General features: G+C 38.0%; 1 protein-coding gene across 5 annotated transcripts in view; it reads right to left on the bottom strand.

Annotated features, from left to right (window-relative positions):
• The window catches only part of SPIDR (scaffold protein involved in DNA repair), a 195,159-nt gene that overhangs the window by 130,450 nt on the left and 38,220 nt on the right, over window positions 1–26,489 (bottom strand). For all 5 annotated transcript variants that reach the window (XM_083871162.1, XM_083871163.1, XM_083871161.1 and 2 more), the window contains 2 exons: window positions 12,810–13,066; window positions 3,702–3,802 (listed from right to left, as the gene is read on the bottom strand). In XM_083871162.1, the coding sequence (XP_083727288.1) occupies window positions 3,702–3,802; window positions 12,810–13,066 (358 nt within the window). The remainder of the gene's footprint in view (window positions 1–3,701; window positions 3,803–12,809; window positions 13,067–26,489) is intronic.

The following is a 26,489-nucleotide window of genomic DNA, read 5'->3' as shown; positions in this document are numbered from 1 at the left end:
CCCTGCGTGCTACATAAACACCAGAAAGTGCGTGCTGAAAGGAGGTGCTCTCTTCTGGGCAGTGATTCATCCTAGTGACCAAGAGGCAGCCAAACCACAATGGTTACTTACAGAAAGGGGTCAGGGAGGTAACAGACAGGATTTTTTTTAAAAAACAAAGCCAAAAACTAGGAGGTTTTGAGTAATATGGACAATATGGATACAACCTAAAAGTAAGCAACAACGAAATAAAGGCATAAAATTCTGCTATATAAAATGTTTAATGGGGGTGACAGCTAGAACTTCTGGAAACATTTTTCCTTAAATCTCATATGTAAGGAGGACTTTAAACCAATCTCATCTGAAATTGCTCCCTGCTGCTTTAGCAATGAACTTCTGGTCTACATGTCTCTGGGATATCCAAAATGACGTGACAGCTCTCCTGGCAACTAAGTTACTTCAATCCTCCACATTAATCTTCAGGATTCTTTAGTGACTCAAACGAGCTTGTTATTTGAAAAGTTCTTTCCTCCAATTCTGTGCCGAAGCCAGAAACAGTCCTGGAAACAGTGTGGCTTAGAAATATTACTGAGCAAAAGAGAGGGGAAATAAAATTCAAGAATATTCCTAAATTAGTGAGACAGCCTTAACTTGAACCTAAAGAGATGAAAGCTGAAAGTGGCATGCATTTGCTGTGCTGACACTTCACATTCCTGACTAGAAGCAAAGACAAGGTTACCTAGTTACATTACTAAAATTTCAACCATTCCAACCGATGTTCTCCAAATCAAACACCAATTTCATTCTGGTGACACAAAACATTATGGCCGTTCTAAGAATACAACTATCAAAAATAAATTTTGCTCTAGATGAAAAAGTATCCCCAAAATATTTTCACAGCTATTTTAATGATTACTTTATAATCATTATACTTTGGAATAAGGATTGAGAATTGGAAGTGAAATTGAAGCTGTGAAGTTAAAGTGTGTTCCTAAATTTATGGCACGTTCAGCATTTTTCAGAAATTGTGGCAAATGCTTGCAGGGTAAATGAAACATGAGTTTGTCCTAAAGACTTCTTGTACATTTTTTGTTATGATGGAAAAGGCATAACCCAGAAATAGTTCATCTTCTGCCAAAATTAAATCATCTTAAAGACACCCATCAGAATTTTTAAAATGTGCTTAAGAATAGAGTAAGGTATATTCCCATAGCCTTTTTCTCATAAAATGCTAACGAATTCTGACTCATTTTCTGAAAGAAAGAAGAATCAAAGAAAGGAATTCAGCCAGGGGCAGATGTTTAGCATGAAATATTTCAGCCTAGAAGTTGGTCTAACAAAGTGGTGAGCAGCCAAGCACAAGGTTTTGTAATGATACATGTGGAACTAGGACAAAAAGAATATTAGCACATTAGCAGTATTTGCAAGTCTGTTACTACAGAGTGCATTTAAAATTTTCATTTTATTAAAAAGGAAAGCCTATTCAAAAATCTATTTCTGTTCCATATTTGAGAAGCAGCAAGAGGATGTCCTCACACCAAAGCCAAAGTGAGAATAGATAAGAATGATGAAGTAACCTCCCATGGTTTTAAGTAAGCATGCCTGTAGAATTTTCAACATAGCATTTCTGAAAAGAGTTGGCTAAAGACATCTCTGGTACCATGATGTCACTTTTTAGAGTGTATTCAGATACTGGTGAAATTCCAGAAGACTGAAAGGATGATGATATTGTGCTATTATTCAAGAAGGGCAAACAAAGTGGATTACAGTAACTGGAGACCAACTAGCCTGACATCAGATCTAGGAAAAGTGGCTGGAAAAATAAGTAAGGAATTAAGGTCAGAAATACAATGTGCTATTCTGCATGGGTGGCATTTTGAACACACAGGACGCAAATGGCCAAAGGATCTAAGCCCTCTAAAGCTCCCGTGAGAAACTGAGACCAAGCTTTAGCCAACAGTCTGGGTGTAACTTTAAATCATACAACCTTCTTATGAAAAATCAACCATTTTCACTATGAGTAATGCACCCTTTGAGTGGAATGCAAAAAAAAAAAAAAAAAAAAAAAAAAAAAAAAAAAAAAAAAAAAATTTTGAGAGCTAACTTAGATTCTAACTTAGAGAATTATAACTAAGTAACAGCACTTCCAGTAGGACTTGCAAGTAAACACTCATGCTATTAAATGGTTTCACCAGTGACATTAAGAAACTGTGTGAATACCACAAACTCAAGCAAATCTGTAACTACAAGAGGACAGGCTTGAGCCACACAGTGATCTGAATTGCACGATTAGCTGGAATACTTAAGTAAAATCAGCCAGGATACAGCACAAATACTTTCCTGTGTTTAGTCAAAAGAAACAGAAAGAGTAGCTGGAGAGTGGGAAACAGCATCTCAGAAAAAAATAGCTGTGGCAGTTACAAAATCATACTGAACAATCAATTCAAGGTGAAGTCCCAGCACCTTGCTGTGACCAAAGCCAAACCAGACCTCTTTTCACAGGCCTCGAATATCCAGGAGGCTGAGAAGTGAACTGGACCTGGCCAATTATTTTAATGAGCCTAAAACTGGAAGAACACATAGAATTGCTATTCTTGGTCTTAAGACCCTCCTGAAAGTTCTAGAGTGTACAGTAAAAAGCCATGAAAGTCACTTGAACACTGATAATAATGCTTTAGAGACCCTTAAATAGCTCAGTCTGTTTAGTTTATGAAAATTGTGAGGCAGCAGAGGTTTTGCTATGCAAGTGCCAAAAAAGGGAAAATGTCACACACTATAGAGCTCTTTAAGGGAGAAACAAGAAACAAAAGAGGGGAACTGAAGCCAGACAAATTCAGACTTGGAAGGAAAACCACCTTTAAAAATTTGGAAGTAGAACTGGGGATAAACTTTCAAGGTAAATGATAGATTCAATTATCCACGTGTTTTCAAATTAAGACCAGAAGACTTTCTGAAAAATAAATGCACATTAACATACGCTCAAAAATAAGCAGTTAGCTTAATACAGAATAAATGCTTTTTAGCATTTTGTAGACTATAGCCACATACACAGAAGTTGATCAACAAATTTAACCACTTCTTTATACTTAAACTCTATGAACCCATTACCTCTCAAGAAACACTGCTGAAAGGTGGTGCCACCAGTAACTAATTGGCATGACTCCCACTGTTTCTTTTTAAGTGATGTGCACACTGCAGTTATGCTTCACACTCCTTTCATAGTTGTGCTCTATTTGTTCACACTTGGTGCCATTCACAATTTTAGCACTTACTCATGGATTTTTATCCATGTGTGTTTGCAGGCAAGAAGTGATCACGAAGCAAAAAGAACAATTTGAGGAAAGGCTGATCATAAAGAAAGAAAAAAAAAATCCACCAAAAAAACTGAACACCCATAAATTAAAACTTGAATTGTCCTACAACCTGCTGAAAACACTATTCTTCCTTGTGATGCTGGAAATCAAGGAGCTGTGAAGAACTTAGATGGAGACTACTTAAAATATATCCTTTACCTTATACATTGAAATGATAACTGAATTGTTAGAAACCTTCATATTTACCAGAAATGCAATTATTAGCTCAGAGGACAATCAAGATAGCACTAAACCCAAGTCAGGAAAGACCAGAAAATAATATAAACTTCACTTTTATCCCTACACAGGCCATAGATACATACATGTAGGTATAATATTTTCACAGTGGCATTGTGTAATGCTTCTTACCTGAGGGGATTTTATCATCTGAAACACACTGATGCCTCCAAAAGCTAATGGCAGATCTTTCTCTGTTCTGGAGTCGACATAACCTCTCAGCTAGCCCGCCTCTGCAGAGAATAAAGGAATTCTCAGTTTTGCCAGGAATCAGTATTTGGTTTTGTCAAGTGACAAGCCACAGGATAAATGTATACATATATATATGAATGTATGCTTTGACCCTTAGAGACAGAATCATACTGTAAAATTACATTTTGTAGATTAGTTCTCCTATTTTTGAGTTTTCCAATGGAGTTATACTTCCAACAAAACATGCACCTAGGATCAATACATGCAATAAAACATTTTCAGTATCTGGGTGTCCAAAATCTTCATGTTTTCAGTCCTGTCTCCAGTACAAGAAGTGTAAAAACAAAGTTCCTAACTTTCCCTTGCACTTATGGACAGCTCCTATTAGACACCAGAGACAGTTGCAAATTTAAAACAAACCAGTGTAACCACTAGTTATAACAGGTTGGGTTTTCTTTTCCCTCACAGATTTGTTTGTCTGTTGGCAAGGAGTGATCACAAAAATATTCTTTTACCCATACTTGACCCTATGATTCATTTCACAAGCTGGGTCAAGTGTGCAGTTTCAGTGGTCTGAACACTCTCCAAGATGAAATTAATTTAGCATTCCCAAGGTGAGGAGCAGAGGAGTGGCATCTAGCACAAATACACTTAAGGTAACACTAAAGCAATTCCTACCCTTGGATTCAAAGCCAGAAGACATAATTTCTCACTTTTAAGAACAAGAAGATGTATGTGTTGGAAGCTGTCTTTGGGCTACTACAAAGAGTTTTGGACTACTGTGGGAGTGTTTGAGCATTTTTCTTTGGCTTCAAAGAAGTTATTTGCATAAAGAGCTACTTCATTCTCTTGTTGCAGTGTAAAGTTTCTCCACAAGTACTACCGAAAACATTAATAAAAATTTCTACTAAGGTGATATTGGTCCTTGAGTTTAACTGGTTTAGGAATCAACAGAGATAGCATGCAACCACTTTATGACTATTCGTGCACATGAAGAAAATTTTTTGGCTTAGTTAAAAAAGACAAATAGCTTGGTAAAGCTGACATTGTAAATGTGAAACTGGGACGACACACCTGTGGAAACTGAGGAGGAGCTAAAAAGGCTAAGCAGGACTTCAGGTAAGTTGTAAAAAAAAAAAAAAAATCTCTCTTCAGTTACCAGCTATTAAGCAATTTCATCTACAGACAAGTCAACACATTATACAAAAAAGTAGTTCGCAGTGTCAGCTGAATTTTTAATGAACAAATATATCCTTTGGAAAATTATAATTATCGCAAGAATTATCAGATACAATGGCTAACTAGTGGCTATCTAAGTAGCAGATCACAGAATGAACTCTGAAATGCAAGAGCCCCATTTAAGCCAAAATGACCTACAGAAGCTTTGCAGTTTACATTGCTACATCTCTATGGCTGGTGTCAGGCAGAAAGGAAAGAAACTCAGACTGAGAGGAAGAAGAAAAACCCCAAAGCCTCAAAATAAAGAGCCTAGACTTCACAAGCTATGAACCCACACTTAACAAGCTATGAACCCTGCTACAATAAGGAGGAAAACAAATGAAAATGTTCAGAAAATATTTGGCTCCAGTGAAGTTCCAGGTAAGCTCAACGACCTTGTTTAATCTTGATTTCAAGGAGGACTTTAAGACAGAGACAACTAATACAGAAGCACCATGGAAGCTTTGGGTCCAAGAGCAGCACAGTCAAGCACAAAACTTCATAAAGGATAACCTACTCTGCTGATAACACTATGTTTGCCCACATTTCCCCCTAAACTTGAGCACTGAAGTATTACCACACCACAATACTTGTGGGCAAACAGTTCTACAGACTCCAACAAACTGTTTCTCTTCTTACCAGGGAACCATTCTCAGATGCAGCTATAATTCAGCTTGGCTGGGTGGCCTACATGAGCCATGCTGGAATTGGTAGATGCCAGCTCACCTAGACTTAAAAATGCAACAGTAAAACACATTTTTCAGATTGCTTGTTTAAAAGTCTTGCATGCATGAGTCTGCATCTGAACTCTGTGGTCAGACTGTAGCAATATGCTATACAGTTAGTAGCTCAAAAACTCATTTTGCTGAAAAAACTGTTCAACATGAGTGCTCTACTTCATTCCCTCCACAGGTGCCAGTCAGAGAAATGTATTTTATTTGTTCAAACAATTCAAGAAAGACTTAAATAGCTGTAGAAGAGAGCAGCTATTATTGGCTTATAGGCTAATTCCTCCCTTTTTCCCTGAACAGGGCTATGGTTGTGTCCAGTCAATCAGTTCCTACTCTTCTGCAAGCCCACTCCTGTTACACCTATGTCAGGAATGCCCGGTAGCACGAAGGAAAGAAACCAAGTTTCTGATTCCTTGGCTACTCCACACAGCAGCAGGATATCATTCCTGTTTCAGGACTGATAGGACTACCAGGACAGTCCCAGTGATGCTCATAATTTCATTACTAATTTGCTGACCATGTCTGTATTAGGATATCAGTTACCACAAAGGTCCATGAAAAGTAAAACTCAGACTTTCCTTAGTAGGAAGTCTCTCTGTGCTAAGTACACTGATATTTATTAATCATCATACTTCCATTCACATTCCAAATGCGGTTAAAAATAGTTTAAACAGAAAACATCATAAAGCAATTTGCATCAGCTTGGTTGCAGAACATAAAAAATAACTAAGAATGCATTTATGAGAGGTTCTCAGCTGGTCATCAGAAATGTTTTTATACTGTTTCATAGCTCATGAAATTAGAAAACACAGTTCAAGGACATGCCATGCATGAAAAGACTTTGCATGGCCAGAACAACAGTTGGTACTTTATACTTGGTTTCTTTTAAAAAGGTAGAAATAAAGGAGTTTAAACACCACTGCAGCCCAGGAGGATCAACCCCCTTTTTACCTCAAATACATAAAACAAAGGAAAATTCTGTTACATATGCTAACAGATTTGCTGACAACAAATAGCATTTGAAAACTACTCATTCCTTCCAAAACAGTACAGATACCCACATTGTAAAACACTCGTGCATGTAACTGTGAGATACTGTGAACTATACAGAGTCAGAGTCACTCCTGGCTGTACAGCAAGAGATAAATCAGCATCTGGGGGGTATGTGTATAAAATTGGCAAATATATTTTGATTACTAATGTATCAATTCTGTAATCAAGGGAACTGACAAACTATCTTACTGAAATAATAAAAACTAGCTTGGGATGTATATTTTCCTGACCAGCACTTCAAACTTGTCCCCAAAATGTTTTACTATGAGCAAATTGAACACATTTGTCAAACTGTTAAACCAAGGGCTGTTCAGCAAAGTCAAGCTGCTCAGATACAATCTCCGCTGCCCACAACCTTTTTATTTTTAATCACAAAACTTCCAGCACAACCATTTTGTTCCTTTAATTCCCTGAAGGCAGACAGATTTAAAAGCAGCAATTCATGTCCTATTTCCATTAAATCGGAGCTTGTTGAAGTACTGTATTTAAAACAACACATTGCCTTTACTGTCCCTGTCCCACAATATCCACATGAAAGACAGCTTTGATGACCCTAAGAAAGCTCAGCATCCTGTACAACAGCTCAGGTTATGGTAGCTGCCCTTCCCATAAATTTTAACAGCAAGACTGAAGAATTTTGTGACAGCTATCACCAAAAAGTAATGCTGAGCCTGATCTGTGACTTCCAGGCTGGTTCTTATCTCCCAACTCCAATAGAAAGCAACAACAAAAGAGCATCAATGAGTCTGCTGTGTTTTGCAAAGTAATTTTCAATCTTTCTGAAGTGCTGGAGATCGCTGTGGTTTTTTATTAAGGTTTTCATTCAGCAGGGCACTTTTCAAACATAATCCCCTATTCATTCCAATTTACTCCTTTACAGACTTATTTTGAAGTCAACACTCTTTATTGAGTTGTCTCCTCATACACAGTATACACAGGGTTCCATATAATAATTCAAAACAAATATATATCTCCATCTCAAGACTGGGAAATTTCCATGTTCTCTCATTTCAAAGCAAGGAGAAATCTTCTCTCCTACTTTCACATTAACTGGTGAAGAAACTGACATTCAGCTGTCCCTTTCCACTCCATGAGGCACTTGCTAAAGAAATAAGAGGTGCTGCTGACTCATGTTCGACTTTCCACCAGCAGGACCCCCAGGTCCCTTTCTGCAGCCCTGCCTTCCAGCATCTCATTCCCTCATTCCCACACAACCAGGATTGCTCTCTCCCAGGTGCAGAATCCGGCAATTGCCCTTGTTAAACTTCGTGCAGTTGGTGATTGCCCAGTCCTCTAATTTGTCAATGTCTCTCTGCAGGGCCTCTCTGCCCTCGAGAGAGTTGACAGCTCTTTCTAATTTAGTATCCATTGAATCCTGCATCCCAGTGGTTAATGAAGATGTTGAAGATAACTGGGCTGAGGATGGAGCCCTGCAGAACCCCACTGGTGCCCAGACCCCAGCCTGATGTCACCCCATTCACCCTTTGTGCCCGACCTGTGAGCCAGTTGCTCACCCATCATTCAGCATGATTATCCAGCTGTGTGCTGGACATTTGGTCTGGAAGCTACTGAGAGAGACAGTACCAAAAGCTTTGGTTTTGAAGTCCAAAAAGATCACATCTGCCGGCTTTTCTAGATCAACTAGGTGAGCTACCCTGTTGTAGAAGGGTTTACAAGCAGGACTTCTCCCTCATGAAGCTGCTGACAGACTTGACACTCTTTTTCCCCATTAGCACCAGGCATTTGGCCCATCCACACTTTCTACCAGAGAAAATACATTTTAACTTTCTCCAAGTGCAAAATAACCTTCCTGTGAACACTGCCAGTGATGGAAAGGGGTACATCTGTACTGCAGCCATGATATTCTTAATTTATATTTGCCTAATCCAACGAGAAATTCACTAGCAAAGAAAAGTTAAATAATTAAAATTAGCATAAGAACATGACCATCCAAAGGACTAGTCTGTTGTTGTTACACCCTCATGCTATTCATGGATGCATGTAAGAAAGAACAGTCCCAGTTTGTGAGTAAAAGTCTGCTTCATTTGTGCCAGCTCTCTCTTTCCTTGGCAAATTCCTTTATTTTCAGGACCTCAGTTGGCCTCATGTGACAACTGGGTTTCATTTTCCTGCCCATAGTACCAGGACATTCTGTAATTTTCTCCTCTTTTGATAACACAAGTTAATTTTAGCTGATCAGATTTGTAAGTGGTCTGCATACAAGTAGATATAAGACAAGTTAAAATACTTTGGGAAATCCTGTTTCTCTGGAACTATAAACAGCCACTCAAGTATTAAAAAAACCAAACAAAAAGCTAAATCTTATTCTTCAGAACTATAAGCTCTTGCAACATGACAGATTTAGCTGCAGAGTTAACATTTTATAACCTAAGGATATTTTTTTTTCCTACAATGAACCTCTGGCTCTTTTTTCTGATGGAAATAAAATCCTAATGGAAAAAGTAAACAATTCAGAAAACCTTTAAGAAAGGTTTACTTGTTGACAGGAGTAGCTGAGTACATGTATTTAGAGTTCTCTTCTCTACAAATACTGAATTAAACCAGTTATTTGTTCAATCTATGTAATAAATGTTAAAACTTGAAATACTCTACATTTCTCCATTCTTTCACACAGAAACTTTGAAAGAATTGGAACTAACACAGTTTAGACATTTTGCCCCATAGCATTGACATGAATTTCAAAAATTACAAGAAGAGCTTCTTGAAAACTGTTCTTTGCAATATATACTCTCTCCCCTCAGGTTTACAAATTATTTGCATAATTTTCCCATGCACCAAGTACCACTAGTAGCATGTAATTCTCAACTCAGTAGCTCACAGGCACAGCACAAGGCCATGGATCTGGCAGCACACCTGGGAAAATTATATATTCCCACCGCATCCATCAACAGTCTTGTTAAAATAGAGGAGGGCAACTACACAACCACATAATACCAGTGTTTAAGGGGAGGATTTCCCAGGCAGTGGCATTGATGGCTGTGAGTGAGATATGACCTGCTTTGCTTCCAGCATGGCAAACTGGCATCTCCTACAGCACAGCTCTTCAGAACCTAAGAACAAACCCCACCAACACCCCTGAAGGACACGCCCCACCATAGAGACTACCTGCTCCCCCCAGGGATTGTGGTAGAAAGAATAATCTTTACTTAGGACACTTTGGAAAACAAAAACTAACATTACAGGGGATACAAGAAAACATATGAGAATTTGGCAGTAGACGTTATTGGGGAGAAATTGCTTCTGCCACATCATTCTTGTCTCCAGACACCAACTGTTTTCCAAAACCCCACTTGAACCCCTAACAGAGGAGAATTGCAACATGCCCCTGTAAATCTGGCTCAGCATCAGCACTGTATATGGTGCATGTTGATTTGGGGACAGAGATGGGCTTCTCATGTAATTTACACTCGAAGTTGTTGAATTTACAGTCAAATTTCCAATACTAGGATCACAAAAATTTATTTTAATAATCCATAATTATCTTACTTCTGAAGATTTCTGTTGCTTTGGTTGGTTGCATCTCATTTTTTTAGAGTATGACAACTGCATCTGTAATAGGGTCAAACAAACAATACTCTTTCCTCTCATCTAGGCAACTAACTACTTCCATTTTAGCACCAGGAGGTTTACTGGAAGAGAGGACAGTAGAAAGAATTTTATCTTAATTTTTCCAGAGACTGTTATGGCTCTTTTCTTTGTTTGGTTTGGTTTTTCTTGGGATTTGGGGGTTTAGGGGGGGGTTCTTTGAAGTTGCACAGAAAAATGTACCCATTGATGTAACAGAGGCATAGCTGCAATCAGGCAATGCAAATATAAACACAGATTGCAGCATGACTGTAAGATTTCTACAGAAAATACAAGCTAAAATTTCTTGAAAATATTATCTCTACTTTTGAAGACAGAGTTACGCATGTCAAACAGCAAAGAGACATAAAAATAGAAATATTTTCTATTTTCTTTAAAGGGGAAACAAAATGGGAGGAGACCTACTCTACCTACATCAAGACTCCTCCATGAAACAAGCATACAGAATACAGTCTGGATTTGAAGTTGATCCTACCGCACAGGAATTCACATAGGAAGATAGCAGGTCTACCAGCACCATCTCTGCTCAGCCCATGCTTCCCTAGGCAATGGCCTGGAGAAAGAGAGCCCAGCTAAGCAGAGACTAATAGCTCTCTTCCACCTACTGAGCAGTTCCAAATGGTCCATCTGAGTGGGAGATCACAGGCCAGATCCAGCTTCAGGATGATTCCCCTGCTCACTGCTTTTTCTGCTGTGGCCTTGATTTGAAGCAGAGGTAGGAAGGAAGGAGAAATAACAAACCCACAACTGCTTTGTAACTTTTGGCTATTTAACCACAAAAAAGGGATTGTCACTTGATCAATCAAGAAGCTGACAAACCTTTCCCTGAACTGGCCTTCAATCCACAGCACTGAAAACCTGTGCTTTCCTATTGAGGATGCAAGCTTCTATCCACTGTTATCACACCAATGAAAATGTTCTCTGTCAGCAGTAAAAGGAAGGATGGGAGAGACACATGGAATTAATGCCCTGAACAGGAAGAGTGAAAAGATGACAATTACCTGCATGAGCAAAATAACTAGATAAACAACACTCATAACTGAGGAATTTCCTGCCTGCTTCCCAAAGGAACCCAAAGTAGAACCACAGGATGGAAGGTAAAAAGCCCTGTAAGCTCTTTTCCTCTGGCCACTCCAGACAGATTACATTCTATATAATTGTTGATAATTTGGTCTTCTTGTTTTGTTTGTTTTTAAAGCACTCTATTCTCTTATACACTTGTGTCAGAGTATCTTTGCCGTAAAACATTTTTTGCATTTAGACTGTTGATAGTAAAGGTCATCAAATGAAGCTGGAATTTAGAAAAAGACAAATCCACTAATGGTAACAAACAGCTGGGGAACTGCTTAAAGCTGGAAGAGCACCTGGGCAAAATACCACTGTACACTTGTCCTGTTTTTATTACATTCACACATACTTGCTTTTGGCCACTAAAAGGCATTTTTGGGGGTTGCAGCTTTGGTCTGACCTAGGACAGCTGTGTATGCATGTTTTCTAAAGTAACAAGGAATAAAGCTCGATTGCACAAGCAAAGCACTTTAAGTATAGAGATCCTCGGTAATTAGGACATCCAAACCTGTTTCCTCAGACAGCATTTTGAAATAGCCAAGAATATTTCAGAACAAAATAAGGTATGCCTATTAACTAAAGATTTACTTTTAAAGTAATTGATTACTGTACATAGATTCAGCTGTAAAAGTAAGAGAAGCACATTGTTAAAACAATAGGGATGTAGAGCAGCACCATTTGTAATTGTGGTCCCCATAGCTTGAGGCATATCTTCACATATATCATTTAAGTTAACACAACTTTCATTAATTCAATATAGCAAGTGACCATTTCTGCACTGCAATTAGCTAGAACATCAGGCTTCAACTGCTCCATCTCAGGCTATTTTCTTTCAGCAGTTACATATTTTTCTAATGTATTTAACTTAGTCACAGACATTTAAATTTCACCTTAAGAATATGTCTTCCCATTGCCTACCTAACACTCTGACCTATGCTCTTCAGAACTATTGCTCATCCACTCCTTTCCTACAGTACTTTGGATAATTTTGCCCTGACAAATCTGGAGAGGACCAGAAAAAAAAAAATCCTAAAATCTGAGGTACAGCATTTTTGCAGACTTTCTTGAGAGACACAAAGCAATGAAATAATTAGAAGCTAGAACAGAAGTATGTCCACTCACACATCTGTAAGGCACTATTAGAAGTGCAAAAACCAATTGATTTGAACAGGAGTTCAGAGATTTTAAATTTAGTACTTTCTTGCCTTTTTTGCTTGTTTACAGATAAATGACAGTCTTTAAGTTTTTCGTATTTGCATCTCTAAAACGTTTACCCTTGAAACACACTCCAACACTTTGGCAAGTGTCGTGTACTTATAATTAAAGAAAAAAACAACCAAAAAGAATTCCTTAAGGTGGACAGTTCATTTACCTCAGTAGCTTCCTCTTCTTGGCAGACTCTGCGGGGGCTCTGGGGGCCCTTCCCGCCTGTTTCCCGGGGGTGCGCAGAAGGGCCTGTGCTGATCTCAGCCACTCGCTGGCCGGTCGTGCTGTCACATCCCCCGTGTCCCCTCCTGACCTCGGCTGTAATCCCTTACTGGATCCTGGAGTAGTGGTCGCCAGGCTCGTCTCTCCTTCCCCCACACTGTCATTATCGGATGAATACTCGGATATTTCTGTCGAAATTGCCTAAACAAATGAAGATATAAATCTGTTTGAACAGAAGGCTAATGAGATGGTATAGCTTTATGTAGGCAGTTTTATGTTACTCAGTAATCCACAAATGGAATGTCAATTTATTAACCTAACTTGGACAACTTCACTGTAAATGCACATTAATCTTTTGACAATCAACATCAACTCCTGAATATAAGGATCATCTCTTGAGGGACAACTGAGGTAACACTTAGGTTTTCTTAAATAACTAGGTCTGGAGAATTAAGCTAATGCTTTCATCTAAGGCAAGTTTTGAGGAAAACAGAGAGAGGCTAATGAGTGACAGTGATCATGACTGGCAGCTGAAAGAAAGAGCTTTTATATTGGGATTCAAGCAAATAGGAAGGTCAGCTTCCATAATCTGAATGGAAGGAAGAAATGCATGCTTCTATGGACAGCTAGTAGCTGGCAACCAGTATGTAACCTCTTGTTAAAACATGATTTTGAACACTAAAGCAGGCCTTCATCAATGTCCAGCAATTCTACAGCTTCCCAGGAAGGTTTCAAAAGCTGAGCATGAGCTGTTGGGCTGTCTCCATGTAGCTCCAAGGAGGATGGATCACTGGTCAACAGTCAGAGCTGGGAGCCAGCAGGGCTGGAGTTCAGCCCCACACAACCTCACTGGAGCTCTTCTCCTAGAAACTCACAGAACACACTGAACTCATCCCATTGAGGGAGGGATGAGAGGAAAGGATGAGAAGGCAGAATAAACAGCCCTGTAGAGACATAGAAGGCTGAGAAGAGGGCTGGGAGGGAAAATTCACCTGCTTTGGCTGAACTTCTTTTACTCTCCTACAGGCTCATGCAGAAGCAGGTTAAGGCTGCTGGGTTGGCTCCCTAAGGTGAGCTCTGCACAGCTGTTACACGCATTACATTCTCTGGACCCAGTGTTTCCTAAAGTACTGAGTATTAAGCAAAAATACTTGGAAAGTGGCATTTTACCAAGTACAGAACAAAATGATCTAAACCACTGAAATAGGCAGAGGACTAAGAAACATGAGCTGGGCTCAGGCTTCAGGAGCTAATTGGAAAAAAGCTAAAACAATCAAACCAACACTGTCTGCAAGTTCTGGTGGGGTGAGCAGTGACAGTCCTGTCACTGGGACCACCAGTACTAGGCCAGCTCAAGTAGTGCTCCACACAGGTTGTTTGACAACTGGCTCAGATAAAGACTCAAAAGACAAAAGAGGAAAGGGAGGGAAATCACAGCATTCACTAAATTCTCTAAAGCTGTCCTATGTTATTAATTAGTGTAATCATCTGAAAACAGTGTTTCTTACTGCACAAAAATAAGTTCAGCTCTTGCCAGTTCTCTAATACATTTTTCACGTAAATGCCGAGACACTGTGCTCATGTTCCGAGAGCTTACCTAAGTATTCTGGAAATTGGAAGGACCTTTTAAAGTTATCCAGAGAAGTAGAATAGCTAAAAGAATGTAATTAATATCAGTCTGTTTTAAACACAACACAGTCAACATCTGTCCCTTGGCAACAATATTTCTCTGAAAACAAACTCCTTCCATATTGGAAATGAGCCAGAAATAAAAGATTTCAAAGACTCTAAAAGCAGTAAGCAAGCACTTCATTCTTAAAACACCATTCCAATGCACTCTCTTGCTTTAAGAATGCTTTAATTTTTCCCAAATAGCTATGATATCCAGTGCACCTAAAAAAAGGATGCAAACCTGAAGTTCTCTGAGCAAGTGAAATGCAAATTAGAAAAGCCCTTGGGAAGTGCTTCAAATTAAGCACTTTTTAATCCCACTGACTGTTTAAGAGTTAAGAAGTTTCCTAACTTAAGACTGTCTAATAAATAATTTCTGCTAATATTTATTGCTGTATACTTGTTTAGACTGAACTTCCCCAAGGACACTGTACTTTGGGGTTTTTGTTTTGTTTGCTTGTTAGTGGGTTTTTGTTGTTGATGGTTTTTTAATTGGTCAGTTGGAAATTTTTTGTAAAAGAGGAAACTCTAAAAATGGAGAAGAAAAACAAAGAACAAAAACTTAGCCTTTCAATTCTGTAGATTTTTTAACTGTAGCCATCATCAGAACTCTAGTCTAAAGAGAAAAATATTCTCAAAACACAACAAACATGATTTTTCAAGTATCCAGTAAACAAGCTGGCAAGCCTACCAACAATATGGTGTGAAAAAGCTGGCAAAAAAAAATTGATTTGATTCATTTTAAAACAATCATAAATAGTGAAGAAATTGTTCATTTTTTATCAATATCTGAAACATCACGAAGAATTTCCAAGAGTTTTGTTGTTATTATGTTGTTTGTTTTTTTCTTTTTTAATAATATCCTCAGTAATATCATCAGAGTTTCAGAAGAGAACCACTGCTAAGCACAAAGAACTGTCAAATTAAAATGGTTTTTCCACATGGTTTATTATTCTGAAATATAGTAATTTTGGTTACTGTGGCTGAAAGTACAATGTTTCCCACTACACACAGGCTCAGTTTCCCCACCTCAATTCCTTCCTCTGATCCCTGATCCCAGTGTAATTATCCCCAGTCCTGGAGATTTTCATGACTGTCTCCCACATATCCCAGTCCCTCCAAATACTTTGTAGTAGACTAAGATATATTTCCCATGATGGCCTTTTCACAACACCCTCTTTTATATCATGCTAGCCAGTTGTCCATATCCAGTGGCTGACTGAAAAAAAATAAAAAAATCAGGGGTTGACCTCAATCTCTATCACCAAAACAATAAACATAGTTCATTTTGTTTGATTTTAAAATAAATCTATTTTTTCTATGACTGGTGTCATCTGAAAAGGTGTAAGTGCTCCCCTTTTAAGGCTCATTCTTTTAAGGAAAAATGACAAGTAAAAATGCACAAGCTATTACAATTTTTTCTGTCAAGACTTGACTACAGGAAAGCAAAGAAGTTGTTGAATATTGTATTGGAGCATCCAGGACCCAATATTTTAAGGTTAAGCATATTTAATCCAAATCCATCAAAAAAGAAAGCACTTTCAAAATTAATTAATCTGTGATGTATTTTTGACAGCACTCACAGGTACTAGTTAACATAGAGGATGGTACACATGTAAAAACAAAAACCAAAATGAGAAACAGCAAATACCCTCCCAACTAAGCAGCTAAGATTGCTAAAGAATGTATGTCAATTTGCATTCACTAAGAAACTAAAAAATACCAAAAGCCAACCACAGAAACTGTAAAATTCTAGCCCAAGTTGTTCAAAGACAAAAACTCTTGACTTCAGTGGAATGAAGATGGCATTCCATAAGCACATAGATTTTGTACACATGCAGCACAGAGGATACCATGCTGTTACTTCTGTGACCAAGTACTCCCTCCCTCATCCTCAAGAGATTTGCTTCAGCTACCTCTCACTTCACCTTGAACACCTCGTGAGCTCTCTGGCAGTACCCTGGCAATCTGAACAGTGTTTGCTTCTAAAAGGTCTGAAAAAATTACCTTTTCACTTCAACAGTGATGGAAACAAGCAATAACTGTATTTGATGAGTTTAATAAGCACTTGATATTTCTTATCAATAAAATAGCAATAAGTTAACATGAGAAGCATTACACTTCCATTTGAAATTTCCAGCTTAAGCATAGAAAGCAGAACCTTAAAAAGCTTTTTAGACAAAATGAAAGCTAACAGATCGACCCTAGTAGAATAAATAATAAATCTGTATGTTTTTAAGAAGGTTCTCAGTGATTGCTAATCAGAGGCAAGGTGATGAGCAGTTGTGAGGGTTTCTCATTCCGTCTCTCCTCCCAAGACACATCACTCATTGATTTCTGCAGAAACACATCAGTAGCCACACCTCATTTTTGTATTCACTAAACATCTCCATTTTTCAGTTGTCATACATTCAGTTAATATTGTAAATCTTTCCCAGTAGATATGAAGGTACTTTGCAGATAAGATGATCAATCAAAGTTCACAACACTATGAACAAGTTCATCAGGTGAAACTAAGATACTACAGCATGCTGCAGTATGTCTCAGAGACAAAAAATGAATATCAAATACTACACAGACATCGATATAACTTTCTGCAGACAGAGGTCACTTAGTCTGTCATTTCCTTCCCTAAATAATATAAATTTCTTCCCTCCTATTATCCTACCACAGCCTAGCTCAAATGGCAGAACTCACACAGTTTCTCAGAGCACCCTTAGGGAACCAAGCTTTTTCAAGGTCACAGAGCCAAGTTATGTCAGAAACAGAAACAGTATTTCAGAGTTTCAGACTGATCACTGTACATACAGAGTAAAACTAATCTTGTGGCATCTCCTTTCCTACTTGTTCATTCACGTATCTTTGCCTCTGGTTCTGGAAGCATTTTCTATTACCCCTCTGCCTGTTCTTTCACAGACTATCTTTTTCCCTTTTGTGATTCCCTTGTGTTTTTCAGAATTGATCTACAATTCTCCTACATGCCCTCTCATGACAGCTCTCAGGATGGGTGGAAGCTGGCCAGTATTAACACACACACACAGTGAACTCAGGTGACTATCCTACTGCCTCTTCTTTTATCCAGTCTTCCCTGCATTTGCACTGTTGTACTTTGCATGCAAAGGGATTCAAATGCAGCCAGCTTCTACCCCAGGCAGCTGGTTATAGGTTGCAAGGAGATTTTGTATCTTGCATGGTAGTCTCTAAAAAACAAGAGTGAGCAGAAAAGCCACTGGATTTAGCACAATGAATATTCACAAGCATAAATCACCAGTGCAGTATGTCAAAGGCCCAGGCTATGCTAATGAATGCTCGAAGCTAACTCCACCAGAAGCCGGGCTGCAGGCTTACAGGGAGTAGGGTAAAGGTAAAAGAAAAGAAGCTTTCCCTTAGTTAGTCAACACAAAATTAATTCAAGCATTGTACACACAGATAGTACAGGATATTATTCAGCTCTATAAAGATAATTAGATACAAAGGACTTGAAGCTTGCAGTTCTCTTCAAAGCTCTGTGTTTTCTGAAGTTTTAACTGAAGCACTGAAGTCTATGCCAAACATACTTTCCTAGTAGCTTGAGAAATAATTTAGTTCTTGGTAAGCTAGCTACTTTTACTCTAGAGAGATAAAATTCAAATATTCCTTCATGCAAGAAACTTTATGTGGAAGTACAGTTAGGTTTGTGCTGCTCTGTGGGTGACACCAAGCTCTCTTCTCATGGAATAACCACAGGAACAGCACGCAAAAATACAAGATTAGGTAGGAGTGCGTGGGCAGAGATAATCGTATGAAAAAAAGAACAACAATGAAAGACATAAATCACTAATAAGGTATTTTCTGGACTTGCAAGCCCAAACTGACACAGCAGATTAACTGAAATTTTGTATCTGGAACAACCACCCAGTGTTATTACAGAGACAGCACATATTTAAAATGGATCTCAGATAATGCCTGGTTGTTTAGCCAAGTACAGCATTCCTCCCCAGCACACACACTCAGACCATCTGATCTGTCCTAAATATTTATCAGTGGTGTTGGTTCAGTGCACTAGGAAATGACATGTCCTGCTCCACACACATCAGCACTTTGTGGCTGCCATTACAGGAAACAGAGCCATGTGCTGCTCCTCAAGCACTGGAACAGCCACCTCAAGCACTTCTCTGGGATTCTCCAAGAGCAAGTACCACTGAGCTTCCTTCTCCCTGCTTGGCCACCCCTCAACTTCAGCAATATCTCCCTTCACACAGACATGGGAATGAATTTTTGCTGTCTCTCAGCTGCCACCACCCCAGGGCTGGAATGCAGTAGTTATTAGCACACAAAATCATTTATGCCAAGTAGCAAAGAAGAATGCGGTATCTACTTGAATATGGAGGAGAAGTGTAGGCAGCAACACTGTAATTATTCAAAGCAGAATCTGGTCACAGACTCACCCTCATCTCCTCTTTAATGGTGTTTTGAGACCTTTAAACAAGTGGTTAGGACTTCTCTTCTATGACTAATCAAAAAGGATTCATTGCATCTAGCAGCCCAGAGCTTCCTATCATAAAGGAAATTGATTCATGATTATCTCTAGAGGAAGCAGACCAGCTCCCAAAACTTATACACCACTGCTTACATTACTGGGCTTCCCTTTGAAGAGCTCCTGAGGAAGTCTTACCCATGTCTAACACCATTTGTTTTACAAGCCCTGTCAAAATACAGCTGTATTAGCTACTGCCTGAAAAGGTAACTCCAAAAGTAGGATTCAATCCAAAGGAAAAATACGAGTAGCTTTTTTCAAAAGAAAAGCAAATGGGACCGTTTCAGAGATGCTTTCAAGCACTGAAGGAGTTGAAAGGGCTTCCATGGAACTCTGCAGAAATTAATGGAATGGTATGGCTGCTGTCAGATCCAAGAGCCAGTTATCTGATGCTGGGCTTCCTGCACCATTTTTGAAACCAAGAAAAGTTGTGGAAGGACAGGAAAACTCCCTCTTTCACTTCACAGAGTGAGGAAGTTGAAGCACAGTACACAAGCCCACAAAATGGTGGTTTATATCACACATGAAATAATAATTAACAAAATAAATAACTTGTATCATCATTTATCAGTTCCTGTATCTTGTTTATATCATACTGCCTTGAAGTGGAAAATGAGGTGACGATTATGATTGCATGCAGTATATTTGGCTGTGCATTCTTTTTTGTCCGGGGAGAGGTGTGTGTTTTTGTCTGGTTTGAGCTCTCTCAAACACAATCCTGCACTCATACACCTCTTGCAGGCAGTATCCTGCATTCAGCACTAATCACTGTAGAAAATAAGAACCGAAAAAATAACATTAAGAGAAGATTTTGCACAGAGACACAAAAATCAACATGAAAATCTGATGTTTGAAAGAGGAACTTTGGGAGAAGAGTAATTCAAATTACAACAAACCGGATGTTTTATAGACCTAATGCAAAGATGGTATTTACTGACTTTTTTTTTTTTTTTTTTTTTTTTTTTGGTCAGGTAAAGAATGCACAAGTGGTAAGGAAGATGAAATCGAAGCTATAACTTCTAATCCTGAGCAGAAACCTCAGCTTTCACAAGGCAAACAGGTTAAGCAGGCTATACCTCTGGAGATACATCCACAAGTTGTTCCAGCCTGCCTCTCCCAGAACAGGTTGTTCTGAGGCATGGATCAGCCAACCGAAACAGGTGAGGCTCTTGTCTCAGCCTAAGTGCCTTTTTAGTCCAAACTGGTCTGGAAAGCAAAAAGCACTATTTTTTTTCTGAGGATAATCTGTACATGTAGAATTAAATAGTGATCTCAAAGGTAAGACTGAATAAAACTGTTGTCTGCTGTGCACAAAGACAGGAAAGAATAGTAGGGGACAGTGAGCTGCTAAAGTACAAAATGAGCACGAAACAAGATTACAGCATCAGTTAAGGGACACTGATTTGTACTCTATGTAGACTGCTGCAATCTTAGCATCTGTAGCATTTGCACTGCAACTGCATCTCTTAAAAGCATCATTTTAGTAGTTTAGTTGACTTCTTTAGCATTAAGAATTCAATCTATCACTTCCTAATATTATCTCAGTACCACTGATCTCACCATCAGTTTGTAATCAGAGCAATAGCCAACTTCTAACAGATCAAATAATGCTAAAAAAATGTTAACATGGACAACCTACAAGTGCTTTTCCTGCTTTGTCTAATGTTTTTTTCCATCATACAAGGACATCTTCATTTTCTCTCAGGGAAAATGACTGGCTGTTAAAGACAATTTGGACAATTTATGGATACTGTTAGCCAATGTTACAGTCAAGTGAATTACCATAACCCTTGCTCTCCATTCCCTTCTTTAAAAAAATGAGGGGAAGGGGGAGACGCCACTTCACGTGTTGCATCTTGCAAACTATTCAGGGACAGAACCAGGTCTCCTCTCATGCAACTGCATATTATCCCACGCAGTTCAGCTCTCATCTTGATAAGGATCCTCCAGATGACAGAGACACAGGCTTTCAAATATAAATACCTGACTCTGATAGGGCATGCAGATAATTACATCATTTTGCACAGAAGCCTCAACATTATACACTGAAGTTTGGGCACACAGGAAAATTGCAGTCAGCTTATAATACCACTTAAACAGGGTTTCGTTCTTGACACAGAAATAGTTACTTTCATGTTTCCAAGGAACAGATGTTATCACATTGTTTGATAACCTACTTTCACATTCTTTGTTTATAGTTATTCAGTCAGTTTCATTTATTAAAGTTAGTGGATCCGTGCCATGAAACCTCAGTTTTATTGTCTCTGGTTTAGGTGATGCTATGGTAATCATCCCGGTTAAAGCTTGGATGTAACAAGAGGACTCAACTGAAAGGCATGATTAAAAGCCAAATTATTATTTATGAACTAAATCCTAAAGCACCAAGACTAAACACCTGCAGGATTCAGTAGGTACTGTTAAAGGAGGAAATACGTTTCCATCTTCAAGCAACTATTTTGTTTTAATCCAAGCCTTCAGAGAGAACAAATACTTGCAACAGGAGGCAATATCTTTTACTAGACAAACAGATATAACTGTGGGAAAGCAGACAAGCATTTAGCACTAAGCCCTTCTATAGTTCTCAAAAGTTTGGTGTTTTTTTTCTCCAAACAGATCATTTGGTCCAAGCAAATTAAATCTTTCCTTACAAAATTGTTTCTCTCTTATCTTTAGCCAATACAGTTACGCACTGTATAACCATCTTGCAAGCTTTTTAAAAAGTTGTTTCTAAAAAAGAAAGTGCTTCTCACAGTAATGTCACTGTATAGATAGATCATGGAACAATCAAAGACTTTCAAATCTTTCATATTATGTATTTTCTTTCCAAAAGTAGATGATAACTGTAAGCATGTTATTTTTGAGATTAAAGGAAGCAATTCCAGAATAATCAACTAAATGAGGGATTGCACACAGATATTTAGTAAAGTAAAAATTATTCACACTGATTTCTCCTCTTTGGTTGATCTGCAGTTTCTTGTGAAAACCTTTAGAAAAGCACTTATCATAAAAGAAAAGAAAAAAGAAAATGAGAGAGAATGGAAACACTAGCAGCACAAATGCAATACAGGCATAATTTCTGCAATAATGCTCAGCACTTAGTGGAAAATTTTTTGTTAACAGTATCCACAGGGACACATAGAAAGATTTGGAAATTGAGATTCTGCACTTCCAGCTGCAGCAGTTGCCAGCATTCACGGCTACAGCCCTGGCAGCTTTAGGAGACACCAGGCTGCCAGGCAGTGCAGCACATTACATTCATTTTCTTCTACTCCCACTCACTGCACATTCTTCTCACTTGACTGTGCTTCCCTTTGCCCCATTTATTGCTTCACAACTCCTGCAGAACTGCCCCCAAAGCCTAAAATAGTCCCTTCATTTCTTCCCTCCTCTTCATTTCCAGCTTCTTCCAACCCTTTCCCTCCTCTCCAGAAGTCCTTCCACAGCCTACCTTTTCTAGATCATTTTGCGGTTTTGCACTGTTAAAACTACTTTAAACAGCAAACATTTCAGGACAGGAAATGTCTTACCATGTCTGAAATACTGTGTCAGTGATGACAGCATGTGCATGCACACAAAAGCACCACCTTCATCTAAACTGATTTCTAATATTGATGAGAGCACCTATATGTAGGCTAAAGAAACAGAAGACTCATTTCATTGCTTTTCCAAGTAAGCCAAAGAACACCAAACAATGAAACTACTTTGAAAAATACATTAAATATACTCAGCTAAAGTTAGTTCTGTTTGGATAAAGAACAAAGAAAATTAAGCCCAACACGAAGTTTACAGGATTTTCTTTCAGATCATGTGCGTGAACTTCGGGGAAAACAGAAGGAAGATAAACTAACCATCAATTGGGTAAGGCATTGGAATTGAAAATTGTAATGTTGCTGCAAATACACACTTTATAGAGAGAGTCTAAAGTGCTATCTGCTACAATACTGTCTTAAGTTTGACACATTTAGCTGTGCTGATTGTTCACAGTACATAAAAATATTTCAAAAGTCCTTTGAGATCCAGATTAGAATAAAAATGTGTGTGCTGTCATACAGGTGTTTTGCATTACATTCAGTGACATGACTACCATAATATGGGTATGAAATACACTGCAGAACCCATGGAGACAATCACAGATATTTAAAACTTTTGTAGAAAATAAGCACACACATAAACTTATCAGGAACATACACTTGAAATGTCCCAGTAATCAAATACAATCCTTACACAGCTAGACTCAAGGACTGTAATTCTCCAAGAACAGGCTAGCAGCTGACAAGGAGAACTTGTAAAGAAAGGAGTCCTGAAATACAAATATCCATAATTTGTATTAAGCATTTCCTTATAAGGATTATAAAGCATAAAGTAGTATTATTAAGAAGAATTAAGGTAATTCTTCTCAATTACAGGCAAAGAGAAAAAGAAAGCCTCAGTGCATGTCTGCACACTTTAACATACTTGAAAAAGCAACAGTTGACTGGTTGCCACAGCAGTCACCAACAACTTTTGGCTTCATGCCTCCACTATCTCAAACCAGATTGAGAGATTATGATGGTTCAATTTCACTTCCATTCTTAAAGCAGTGCTTCAGAAGGGGAGAGGGAAAATAATGAAAAACTGTCATCTTCTTTTCTATTCTGTTAACACATGTCAATGTGTATTTACACGTAGAAAGCGCAAAATTCGCATGTGGGATTGTGTGTCTCCTTTTTATAATACAAGGGAAGCTCAAAGCTGACAAGATAATGTTAAAATCATAGGTGTTAATTCAACATCTCAGAAGAGCATTTAGAAATTTGTCCTTCAAGATATTGTTAAACATATTCTCCTCATTTTTCTCTTCCAAAAGTAAAAATGCTTATATGATATTTGTCCTTCAGACTGAATTCTGCAGCTAGCTAGGTGTTTAAAAATGTTGCAAATCTTTTTCTCTTGAAGTTGGAAGTGACATATTAGCATTCTGATCAAAAACTTGCAATGTTTGAAGCATGAAGCAACTAAAAATATCATGCAAGTTGTAATTTTATGAAATGTTTGGGGCCACAAACCTGAGCCCAAATTTTGTATGAAAAGTAAAAAAAAAGAGGAATAGTTTTCATTAAACAGCAGTTAACTCTCAAACACCAGCAAGCTCTGGGAGCTGTGCTCAGCACTGAAAATTTGGGATGGGGGAAGCGAAAAAAGCCAAATTGAGAAAGGAAAGGGACAGTGACAGCAGCTTTGAAGAAGTACTCAGGCAGTTCTGGGCATCCGGCTGCACCATTTTCAGGAATTTGTGACAGGCAGCTTTATTGCCTAAATGCAGAAGTACAAATTTTGGCACCCACTGTATCAATTTTGTGCTTGTCTTACTGGCAACTAATTTAATCAGAAGTTCTTTCCCTAGTCTAGAGAACAATGCAGCATGCACTCATATTACTTCAGTAGCAACGAGTGGTCATCAGGGTCTTATGGTAACTAAAACACTACATCATTTTGTATCTCCCACTCCCAATGACCAAAGAGATACTCGTGCATAGAGCAAACTAAATTGCTGTCTGGATGATCTGCATTCTCCAGTTCACAACAACAGTAATTTCATTTTGGTCAGAAAAATGGGTGAGACACTGCAGCAGATGTGGCTTGAATAAAAACAATAATAATGATAATAATGATAATAATAATAATAATAAAATAATCTGTCTTTTAAAAACTCCAAAATTTCACATGTGTCTAGGGTCATTCTTCAGGGTACAAAATATGGCAGAACTGCAATAGAGCAAGACCTTGCTTTCACATTGCCAAAAATCTGACCAGCTTATCTATATTGATGCTGTAATGATTTAGACTACAACTTGTAGGATCATCTACCCCAACAACAACTCACACAGTATTTCCTTTCAGTGCTAGGAATAGCAACTAAACAAGTCTATCAGTTTATTGTAACTCTTCTCAAATATGGAAAGCCAAAGTTAAAACAAGTTTTTAGATACCAAAGGAAAGGTAGGTGTTCTACCTTGTGTTCTACAGTTATCAATTCATTAAAATCAAACTACACACTAATTACATTATTAGACTAAAGCAAAAAAATTTAGTTAAGAAAATTTAGAAAAAGAACAAACACAGTGTCATATGATGGTGCAAGATTATTTAGTTTAGGCACAAAGGGGAATATATTTTCAGGATTCAGACATGCCTTTGAATATTCTTGAAGAAAAGATTCCTCTTCAGGTTTACGTTCTTATGTCAAAATAATGAGAAAATATAATCACAAGTGCATCAATTAAATATTGATATTCAAAATGCTGACTTACAATTTTGCACAGCTACTACAATTCAGACCCTTAATGTAACTTTAACACATACCAAGACTTCTGGATTAAAATCCTTTTGACATGTTTACTGACATCAGTTACAGCCAAATTTACACTTGGAAACCTATGACATGTTAAAAGCATTTTGCCTCCAAACTGCCAAAAGCCAACTGATTCTGTTATGGACTAGTCACTTAGAAGGGAGGAAGAACTGAGTTTCCAGATCAAAAGTCGACCATTTGTGTCAATTTTCAAGAGTAGCATAAAATAAGAGATTTTATTTTTTTCTTTCCATTTTAGTAGTAGCAAAAGTCCTTTAAAATTGCATCACTACAGCCAAGTAGAAGTAGCATTATTCCTGGAATGCACTCATTGAAGGAACGGAAAGCCTACCCTATGTAAAATAGCAAGACTGTCCAATTACATTTAGACTACCTAATGAGACAACCACTTCTTAAGGAGAAAGCATTTATGAAATTGAAAATTGAATTTAACAAGTCACCCACACTCTCCAACACCACAGTGAAAACAACCACGTATATGCACACACCTCACTACATCCTACACACAAGCATTTACATTTGTTTGTTTATATTTAAATAAGCCTATCATTTTCTATTTAGGAAATATCACATACTTTTCTCCCCAGTTTTAGGATTCTCTTTGTGTACTTCTATCCACCTAATGTTAATTTGTTAGCTTATTCTGCCTAATAAGTAGTCTGGCTATATAGGGGTTCCTTAATTCACTCCACTTTTTGCAGAATAGAAACTTCAGTTACCTTCACTAACTTCTTCTATGTAAGGCTGTAATAATACAGGATAAATTTACTAAACAGAAAAGGAAACATGATCATGTCGAAAGCAGATGCATGCACCTACATACCCACTCCTTGCCCTAAAACTGAACTCCACATCACTTCACAACCCACTACACACAGATACATCCTCTAGAAATTGGTTCCAAATATATAAAAAAAAATTGCAGGACTTTCAAGACAGCTATCTTTACATCTGAAGAATTACAGAAACATATTGCACAAAAATAGGGAGCAAAAGCAGCAATGCTTTCTTATACTCAAAATCTTAAAACTTAAGGTCAGTATCAAAATTGACTCTGTGGTTTTAAGTAATACTATACTGATAAA

This window comes from Zosterops lateralis, assembly GCF_965231275.1.
Source record: "Zosterops lateralis genome assembly, chromosome: 1".
NCBI classification, from domain to species: domain Eukaryota; kingdom Metazoa; phylum Chordata; class Aves; order Passeriformes; family Zosteropidae; genus Zosterops; species Zosterops lateralis.
This window is presented reverse-complemented; position numbering and strand designations above follow the sequence as displayed.